This window comes from Thermobia domestica, chromosome 8 (assembly GCF_964235325.1).
Source record: "Thermobia domestica chromosome 8, izTheDome1.hap1.1, whole genome shotgun sequence".
Lineage (NCBI taxonomy): Eukaryota > Metazoa > Arthropoda > Insecta > Zygentoma > Lepismatidae > Thermobia > Thermobia domestica.
The window spans coordinates 43,006,571-43,017,698 of record NC_137461.1 but is presented as its reverse complement, the minus strand read 5'-3'; the positions used below and the strand labels follow the sequence as shown (position 1 = coordinate 43,017,698).

The 11,128-nt window shown below is 35.7% G+C and overlaps 1 protein-coding gene across 1 annotated transcript in view; it reads right to left on the bottom strand.

Moving 5' to 3' along the window:
- Positions 1-1,530: 1,530 nt before the first annotated feature.
- Positions 1,531-11,128, bottom strand: part of LOC145692109 (odorant receptor coreceptor-like) — a 29,019-nt gene continuing 19,421 nt past the window's right edge. Inside the window, exons 4-5 of the mRNA XM_081767403.1 lie at positions 5,501-5,656; positions 1,531-1,584 (exon numbers count right to left, since the gene is read on the bottom strand). Coding sequence (XP_081623529.1) covers positions 1,531-1,584; positions 5,501-5,656 — 210 coding nt within the window. The remainder of the gene's footprint in view (positions 1,585-5,500; positions 5,657-11,128) is intronic.

Below are 11,128 nucleotides of genomic sequence, written 5' to 3'. Positions count from 1 at the left end.
AGGAAGTATCAATAAATGATTTCCATGTCAGAGTGTAATTGTGTAAATGTTTGGAAGATAAGGGAAACAAAGAGCTAAACTTCGTATGCATCATATCCTTCAGCATAGAAGCTGTATTTACACTACAGTATAAGTAAACTGACATAATATCCATTATTAGACCGGAGACAATCCACTATGAGAACGAATACTTCAACATTAGCATCTGTGGTCTCTCAATGTATGATATGGTATCCTGGGCGTCCATGTTATTGGGCCACATCTTTTTAAAGGAAGTCTTACTGGTAATATGTATGCTACCTAGGTACATTTGTCAGTGATATGCTACGACAATTGTTAGAAAATATTCCTCTCTACGAACATACGCATATGTGGCATCAACATGACGGTGCTCCTGCATATAGCGTACGCCAGGCCAGAGCTGTGTTGGACAAAACATATTGCATGTGGATGTCCTATTCATTGGCCTCCATGATCTCCGGACCTAACCCAACTTGATTTTCGCCAAAGATCCCGTAATTTCCACAGTATCAACAAACATTGATTATATGAAAGCGCGTATACGACGTGCGTGTACATCGATCACCGAAGAGATGCTACATGATGTGCATTAATCCTTGCATCACCCTGTACGGAGTTATATGGAATAGAATGGTAGTCATATTGTAACACGGGAAGTGATGTATGTAATTTGTGTTACATACTCTCCGGTATTATTTTACATCATTAATATGACATATGCCAGGTCCAATTTTTGTTCCATTGATTTATCTTCCACCGTGGTCCTACTACGGATCCACTTTAGCGGCCATTTTGGAAACAGTTCCTCACGTCAGGTTCTTCTCTACGAAAGTTGTTTTGTTTTCCAAGATGCATGTAAAGAAGTACAATTCGAACAATGTTGCTATTTGAAATTTTCAAGTTGGTCCCTGAATCCTCCTTTTCAAGGCCCCAGAGAGCCACCAGAACAACATAGCTTGTTATACCCTATACGATTTGGCTATTCCAATTTTTGTATCGTTGGTTTAACTCCCACAATGTTCGTACCACAAATCATGCAAGTATATCTGAAACAGATCCCGTTTCGAATGTCCATTTCGGAAACAGTTCCACACAGAGATATTTTTCCAACCAAAGATGTTTCGTTCTCCAAGATGTATCGAACGAGGTATTACTTGACCCGTTTCTTTCAAGTTGAGCCCAGGGCCAGTTTTTTGGGAGTCCTGGGACACTTGATTTTCTCAGGCTCGTATAGGTCTTTCTGCACTCTTTATTTTTCTCTCTTATGACCATGCACACTTGACGGAAAATTGACTAGTGTCACTCATTTGAGTGTTTGAGACGGTTTATGCCCCAGTACTATAGAATAAACAAAGTAAACTAAGACAATATTTTTTTTTTTAAAAAAAAAGCATTGATGTTTCAAAATATAAATCATTCAAATGTATAGTATGGCAATGCTTTAGAGATTCCATAATGAAAATAATAATACAGTTATTTCCATTTGTCGGAGAAGATAATAGAACTACTTTATTTCCGAAGCTGCATTAATACCATGAAGTACGAAAATGATGCTGTTACAATCTGAAAAGAAAAATAAGATACTTATTATTATAATGAGATATTTCCCTTATTCAAGCTTATTAACTTAGAAGCTAATTCTTCTTATATGCTATCCGATTGAACTTGTAAATCTACGGTTCAGAAAATCATGCTGCTGAAAAGGGGCAGAAAACTTTTTAACTTTCCGAAAGAAGTTTAACGTAATTGCCAGTGACAATCAACAGTAGTCGACAGATGGTAAACATAAAGAAAGTTACTTTGATTCATGGTTGTTCTAGACGCGTTAACACGTTTTCAGTACTTTTCACGGAACTTATCGCCATGTTATACATATTTATATTATTTTTCATGGATATTGTAAACGTGTTAATACATGTTTCTAGTATTTTTCATGGATCTGATAGACATGTTAATACATGTTTCTAGTATTTGTCATGGATCTTATAGATGTATTAATAGGAATATATTTTCAGTATTTTTCATGGAGCTTATACAGATGTTATCTTATAGACGTGTCAATTCATGTTTTCAGTACTTTCATGGATCTTATCGATGCATTAACACATGTTTCTGAATATTTTTCATGGATTTTATAGACGTGTTAAGATATGTTTCCCGTATTTTTCTTGGTTCTTATAGATACATTAATATATGTTTTCAGCATTTCTTTACATTGTGACTCTTTAATGTTGAAAAGTTCCTAGTTAAAGGGAACACGGGATTAAAGCATTACATAAGTAACTAAGGTATAACATATCTTCTGCGTAGCATTCTTAAAGCATTTGTTCGACCAATACTCGTTTATATATATATTTATCTCCGACTGGGAAATACAACATTTCGAGAGCTGTTTGATGAATCAACTTCAATATTGATCAGGATGAAGACGGTCAAACGTTAGAAACAGAGTTTGTCGATGGAGACGATTCACCAGTTGATCTAAAGATATGAGCAATCTATAATCGGGGATTTAGGATTTAGATTTCTGGGCTTTCGGCATCTCAGGCCATTTAGCCCGTTTTAAGGGATGACGTCCGTTGGTGAACACATTGTCCGGGGAAAGGGAAGGAAGCGGCCTGGGATCTAAAAGTTAGGTACCATCCCGGCATTTGCCTGGAGTTAATAAGGAAAACCCGAGAAAACTTCATTCAGGGTAGCAGGCCTGAAAACGCGTTTTACACTTTTTGGACCAAGTGCCCCCACCGGGAATCGAACTCGGGACAATCTATAATCGGCTTTTTATATTCGTGTGAAAGTAATTATAGATATTATACCTGCCTTATAGACTATCCGCAAAGGTATTAAGATTAGCGGATTAGTATATTGTTCAGGACGAAAAATACTTTTATTTGTGGAGTACAATGCTAAAATGAAAACAAATGACTTTCAACCGAATACCGTCAATCCTTGTACGCTGTCACATTATTACTTCTTTCGTTAAGGTGAAGAATGGAAGCGAAGAATGGAATGCCTCTCACTGATGTCAAATTTCAAAGGCACACCTCAATGGAGTTTAGTAATTTCGAAAAAGTCATGGATGGTAAGTACATGTTGAATTTTCGGTTTCAATAATCTTGTAGTGTAGCCTGGAGAGAACTGTTTTCTGAAACCGTCAATAATTAAAAGTGCTTACGTTCGGCTAAATTGGAGATATATAGACTTATATTCTTAAATTCTTATCCGGAATTCTCATAGAACTTTCCGTAAATCGATGTCTGTTAACCTTTCTTATCAGTTCTTTCTAAGGAGTGTCACATGAATTGAAAGACATGCTGCAATTTCCTTCAATATTCATGCTACATCTACAGTATTAAAACTTAAGGACAGGATCAACTACCAATCTATCCCGTTCCGTATATCAAATCTACGGATTGACATTCGACAGACGAACCATAAATTCCTCAGGAAGGGGGACAGGATAAAAGTTAAGGATATATGTTTTCCTTAAAGTGCACCAAATTCATTGGACTCTTAACAGCTTTAGTCAGTATCAAACAATGAACCCTGAAAACGACCTATTGTAAGTATTATCTTTTCTTGTATGGGCTGAGTTCAGTGTATTAACGTACCAAGGCACAATTCATTTTAATTTTCCCTGAAAAGTACTTATTTGTTCCACAGTCAGTTTTCTCATCTGTGATTTTATACTATTTAAATGTATTTACAGTATGTGCTATCATTTGCTTCAACTCGCATTCATTTTTTACCTAGATGTAAGTTATAATCTTTTAGGTTTCTGACAACCTATGATATATGTCTAGCGTGACGCAAAATGCCCTTCAGTTGCATTTTTGTAGGTCAATTGCATACCATATGACAATGTTCCAATGAACAAGATTATTTCCGAAAGCTTTCGGCTTGACACTGAAATTACGCTCTACTGGCAAAACTGTTCACGATATGTAGCGCCATCTGTGGAAGAAATAAAATACCAGTTTCAACTATCTAACTGCGTCAATTAGTTGGAGGTTGTCATTTGAATCAGGTGGTGAGCGATGACTTTGCGTACTGCATGAGAATGTTCCAGTTCATATGGTTACTACTGCCAAGACTGCAATAAAATACTGGTGCTTCAAGAAGATTCAACACACCCTGTAGATCAAATTTAGTGCTTCATCTTTGGCAACAACATCGTGTGTACTGGAGTATTATCATGCATTGTGCAAGCTTAACGCAGAGCAACTTATTCAAATTTATTACCTAAAAGAATTGACGCAGCCTGTGTCTTTTTTGGGGGGGCACTGCCTCCCCGGAGCTCTGAGAGTGCCTCCGCCGGCGAAGACCAAAATAATACGTCTACAATATAATAATAAATTGAAAAGTACCAGCAGTGCCCCGGGAATACTAAGTGTGCCCCCCCCCCCCGGAACATTTTCTCTGAAAGAACGACTGGACGCAGCTAGACTGTTGGAACCAATGCATTATTTCTTTCATAGATGGCGCTATGTGCCATGCACAGCATATTAGCAGTGGAACAGTATTTATGGTTCAAACCAGAAAATCTTGAAAATACCTTTGTACACTGTAAGATGGTTGTTTGGTAAGGGTTCAGCTCTTGGGTCTTGTTTAGAAGTAGTTGAGTGACTGGAATGAAACTTACAATATTCATAGCTCTTCAGCCTGCAATAAAAATGCGAAAAATAATATTTTCCATTTGCACATATAAAGGTGTTAACGGGGGAATGGCTCTAAAAGGTTGTTCATATAAGTTAAAACTTAGAAATTCTAATCTGTGTTCGTCCTGAGAACAGAAATAATTTTTATTTTTTTTCTATTCCTATTTGGAGGGAGAAGTTGTTCCAATTACTCAACTCCTTCTAGGTAGACCCAAAGATTTCTACTCCCTCCAGATACGAATAGAGAAATTAAAATTATGTCTGTTCTCAGGATGTTACTCGAATTAAAAGTTGTAAGTTCCGTCCCATTTGGACAATTTTTAAGGGTCATGTCCCCCGTTCCCCTTTGTATGTGCAAATAGAAAATTTTATTATTTTTTTGTGTTTTTATTGTATACTGAAGACCTATGAATTCTGCAAATTTTGTTCCATTTGTTCAACTCCGTTTAGGCTAGACCCAAGAACTGAAGCCTTACCAGTTGCTTAATCTTTCAGCAGGGGCGGATCCAGAGGGGGGGGGGGAGATCGGGGCAATTGCCCCCCCCCAGAAGGGAAACTTTCTTATTTTATATATATAAATAAAACCCATCCCAAAGTTTGGAGCCCTTAAAAGTAGCAGTATGTCAACCCACCGTCCCCCCAGAAGTCGGTCCTGGATCCGCCCCTGTCTTTCAGCATAGGAAATCAGTTTATGTAAGTGCATAAAGTAAGTAATTATGGAACTTAATTTTTGACTTATTCGCATTTAACAGAACATTTCACTTGAATTGTAATAACTGACAATAGAGTGGGTAAAGTGCATGCTTGCAATTCGTACTCACTGATGCAAAAGATTCCAATGATAAGGTATAAACTCCAGCACCACTAATTTGAAGACGTCTTTTGCTATTTAGAAAGATGAGTTTCAGACAACTCTTCACCTCAGGAGAACAATAATGCCAATCTTTGGCATACACATCGTTGGTTAAAGAAACACTCTATCAAAGAAAACAAGATTCTGTTAATCATTAAATATACATCCAGATAATTTGAAAACAACACTGAAATATTCCTAGACAGTACTTTTTGTGGTAAGTTTTCCGTAGTTATTATTTGTCATGTACCTCAAAGATGGGAGTATAACAAATTACTACTTATTAACATACAACAAATTGAATAATTGGTAATCATTTATCAAAATGTTTTAATATACTTTAATTATTTTATTAATGACATTTATTCCCAAGTTGGTCGTCCGACTGGTGTTATGGAACGTAGGCCTAACTTCTCCTCTCTGCGTAAGGATACCAAATGGAACGTCTCTATATACCTAAAGCCAGAAGCTCGTTACTTTCCCACAATCCAACCATGTGACAACCTTGCGCGAAGTAATTCCTTCCGCTTGCCAAATAATTATTTGTTTATAACCTCTTATAAAAAGATAAACACAATTTTCGCTCCCGGTACATATTATCAACCACACAAACAACAAATTTTCCACTTCTTCCCTGTAAATTTTCAAAATGTTGGTAGAAACGGGCGACCAACTTTGGAACTTAACTCTTATTCATATTCATATTCATATATATATATATATATATATATATATATATACTACTGTTCTAAAGTATTGCAGACATAAATGAAAATGAGTATATTTTACGCAATAAAACAATTATTACGTAGAAATAAGTCCGTATAACTTATAAATAAATATAAGGAACGATTTAGAGATATGTTTTTACCATATCCGGCTACACGGCTAAATTCAAGGTTACTAGAAGGAAAGGTTGGGCTATAAGATCAGACGCTTCGTTCTCCGTTTTGCGTGACGTCACCAGCGAGGAGAAGCAAGTAGGTATAGCGGCGTAAGAAGCAGGCAGAATATGTCTTCTTTCTTTCTTTATGCATAACATTTTCGCTGTCACAACATCCTCCTACACAAAAACTACGAATAAATAAATAAGTAAATAAATAATCCAGCAATAAATAGAACTTATTAATGCAGTTAATATTATAGAAACTTAACAATGTACGCGTTCACAAAAGAAACTTAACAATGTACTTATATTGCATGATCATTTATTTATTGTTTGATGAGAGATAATTCTTGAATTACAATTACATTTTTAGTTTATTTATGTCTGAAATGTTACTGTGAATGTATTTATGCAAAATTCCAGATAAATATGTGTTTTACTAGAATAATTTCTGAATTTCCGAGCTCTGGAGTTAAATTAATTGCGAAACGAATGAAAGGTGAGTTCCGCACCTAGCATAAATAGATTACTTTGTGAGTACTGTTAGGCCTAGGAATATTTCAATAAATATTTAAAATAATGGATAATAATAATAATAAATTATCACTGCATTTTATTTTGTTCAATATACGGCACTCAGGCTTAAAGTTTAAAATTGGCAATTCATATTTGCTCCATGTGAATGTTAAAACGGGACCATCCGTGTTAAACATCATGCCGACTATCCACCACAGATTATGTTTAATGTACCCATTGTTGACGCAATAATTGCACTTCGTGACATCAATAGTATACAATCCGAAAAAATGGATTTGGTTTATATCTAAATACTTTGCATGCTAACTAGCAGGCCGATCGCCAGCCCGAAAATGTAGGGAGGCCGGTAGAAGTTAGGGGGCCTCGACCCAACCATGTGGTAGTTCATTTGAAAGCCTACCGTGAAAATTTTATTGGGACCAGTAAAACTTTAGAGGGGAGTCTCCCCCGAGACACCCCGTGGATACGGGCCTGCTAACAAGACAAGAAATGAGGTTTTCTCGTCTTGTAGTGACTTGATTTTCGAACAAAATCTTTTTTCGTCTCGCCTCGTAGTTTTTCTAACCTCTTGTATGAATTTGTGTACAAAATTTATGTCCTGACTTCCTAATTTCAATTAGTGGTTATGTGAATCCATCCGAGTCACGAGAGATCCACGAAGGATGAACCACTTTCTGAAAGTGGATAGTCCTGTAAGTGAAAAGATCATGCTGTTTTGGATGTATATACAGTATTTTAAAAAAAATAAATAAATAAAGTGCGTATCATTAGAGCTTTATTCACGTCATCTTTATTCCAATGTGCTCTTTTCTTTTTTACTTATAAGATACTCTATTTGCGTAGGAGTGAAAATAATTTCTGTGATTTGATTAACACCAGCTTTTACTTTATCATTAAGATTATTCTTTCAGAGTTAATTTCTTTACTCTTCTTATTTATGGTACAACGCAACACAGCATTTCTAACTCTGAGATTAATAATTTGCATTTTGAGATTTTTGTTCGACTGTTCCATAATTACTAATTTTATTTTTAGTTGTTCCATTTCAATGTTAAAATCTCTAAATTCTGTTTGTTCCCTTATCTAATTTTCTCTTTTTCGGAGAAAGCGTAGACACGTTTTTCAGAGCCAGTTTTCTGACTTCTCGTGATTCATATCTTATTGTTCTATCAGGTGGAACACTTGGAGATGAAAGACAACCTTCAACATAACTTGTTTCATTTTGTGCAGGAATTGGACTTTGAATGCCTAGTTGGACTGAGGGAACTGCATTTGGTTTCAGAATTTTCTTGGGCGGCAAGCCTAGAAGTTCAGATTTCAGATCTCGCAAATAATGTTCTTATGAGAAATGCACACTACAAACAGTCGCGTTTTTAAAGTTTATCTTTTCTTTTACATGCGTGAACCCATTGTTTACCAAGGAGAGTCCTTAAGGAAATTGTGGTAAACAATACCCTTATCTTTTATCTTTTTTATTATTACTCCTTCACGTTGCTACAGCACAAGAATTCACAAACACACATGCACACTAACAAAAAAAAAAAAAACTATATTACACGAAAGGAAAGGCACAAATACACGTAATAATAAATATGTACACAAGTACTCAAGTTCACCAGACAATCTTGCTATATTACATGTTGTACAGTCAAGCCCAGGTAAAGAAATTTTCCGAGATATTGACTTTTTCTTTATTAAATAATATTCGTCCACGTACTCAAAAACGTACAATAGATGTGTCCACAAAAATTTGCCACGGGAAAAGAAAACAATATAATTCAACACAGCAAAAACCCAAACTAAATAAATATATAACGAATTGTTTGTGGTCTTACTAGCAAACCTTCGCGCGCCAAGCAGACGACAAGCTCGAAGTTCCTCGCTGGTGACGTCACTGTGAAGAGAGCGTAAAAGTAGAGGCTCTGGACATCGGTTAAGAGCACCCCCTGGCTAAATTGTCAATATTAACCATCCTACCAAAGAAAATAGTCAATAGAATTGACTTTGAAAGAAGTTAGAAAGCATTCAATCCGAAAGACAGGTAAACAAATGAAATCTTTAATTTTAACGTCCCATGGGTATGCCCTTTAGGGTAACAAGGTATATTCGCAAAGTGTCCCCCCGGGATTCGTGTAAAACTGATTCAAATGCCAAGTTTTGGATGTTAAATGTTAGGCACTTCACGAATATTGAACCAAATAGAAAGTTGTGTAGAGCATCGTGTGTATATGTAATCTTTTATATGATTTACCGTTGACAAAATGTTCTCTGAACGTACGGTACATACATACAGACACACAGACGTCAATATGGAAATGGTAGGTCTTCATTCAAATCTGGACGTATCTGGATTTATATTAGGCATTTTGATCGTAATACAATACTTCCTTGTTATAGTATAACGTGGAAGTAGTAACAATAACTCACAAAAATGTAATAAGATTATGACATCAATGTTGTAAAGAGTTATTTTATACCTACAGTATTTTCCCAGTTAGAAATTGTTTTGATTTGTCAACATCAAAACCGTAAGTATATGTGATATTACCCTGCAATGTCTATTCGCGAAGTCCTGGAGGGATTTAACATGCAATATCTTCCAAACGGTTCAAGCTACGGTGAAATCTACTACACCAGTGAACTTCCTAGAAAATTGTATATGAATTTGATGTATCACTTGCACCTGTTCCTATTTGAGAAACCGAAAGTTGAATCCAATGTGGCAGATCCAGTACTTGGTCCAAATTGTTTTGCGTATCCTCAGATGCATGTCCTGTTACATCTAAAGAAATTAAAAACAATTTTGTGTCCGAGCGTTATGGTAGTGTATGATTGGATTACGGATACATAAAGGTCCATAAATATACAAATTACCGGTATGGGTTGCTAAAATTAGTACAATACACATTCGGCTGCGGAGAACTTTGCATTTGAATAAATTTTATACGAATCCCGAGAGGACACTTCGCGAATGTACCTTGTAAGAGATACGATGATGAAGGCAAGTGAATGATGATGGAATAATTGGTGGAATAAGAATGTGGGAGAGAACAGAAATACCCGAAAAAACCCACGAGCACGATGTTGTCCACCATAAACTTATTTGACTGAGGATGGAACCAAGAACCCTGCTCACCAGAGGTAAGTGCACTTGAGCCATTGTGTCCCTTCAGACAAGTAAAGAGAAAAACACACAAATACAAAATTAGTCAATATAGTAATACAGGGATTGGAAAGTGCAAGAGGACAGGTGAACAGTAAATTAATGGAGGGAGACTCACTTCTAAAAGATAAAGTGTTAACTCTGTGTTATAAAATTTATTTTGGCATCTCACATGAGCTTACGCAATCTTTTGTACATTAATATTAAAAATAAAAGACAAATATGAAACTTTAACCTTCATTTGGTCTAGCAATTAGAAAATAACAGTGAACGGGTTTTTCAGCGTGTCTGAAATATACCTAATGACCACATAATTTGACTACAATTTCTTAAATTGAATAATGAAATTGGAGAATAAGTATTCAGAATATACGGTGAAATATACTCATTAATCAATCTTCAATACTTTGCTTTGTTTTCATCGTTGTTTTGAATATTAAAGGAACATCCAGAGAAGCCTCGGGATAGATGCGTATTTGAGGTTATTTGAGACTGTACACAAGATTAATGACAACAGTTCAGCCACATTATGATCCCATCAAGTAACTTGAAGCATTTCACGGAATATAACTCTATGGCACACCTTACTGAATTCAGGAAAGACAAATAAAGCCTGTAAATACAGAGTGACCCAATAAAAATTCCCTCATTTTAAAAGCTAATAATACAAAAAAGTATTGCAAATTGAAACTTGTTTATTGAAAAATATAAGATAGTATTGAAAACATTTTATAATGTGTTTTTCTCTCCTAGGTGATAGTGTTAAATCTTCTTATTCTCTACCTAGGAAGCCCAACACCTGGTGCATGCTTTCTTGCAGGTTTGGGAACTGTAAAACAAAGACTTAATATTCTTAGGCGTACGAGCATTTATAGATCGACTAGATGATTTTTTTTTCTCAGAACGGGTTACTGCAAGATAGTGACCTCATCAGTAACATTTTTACTACGTGGATTATCAAACTCTCAGTGAAAAGTTTCTGGCACTGAAATCATAGAACTGCTCATTTG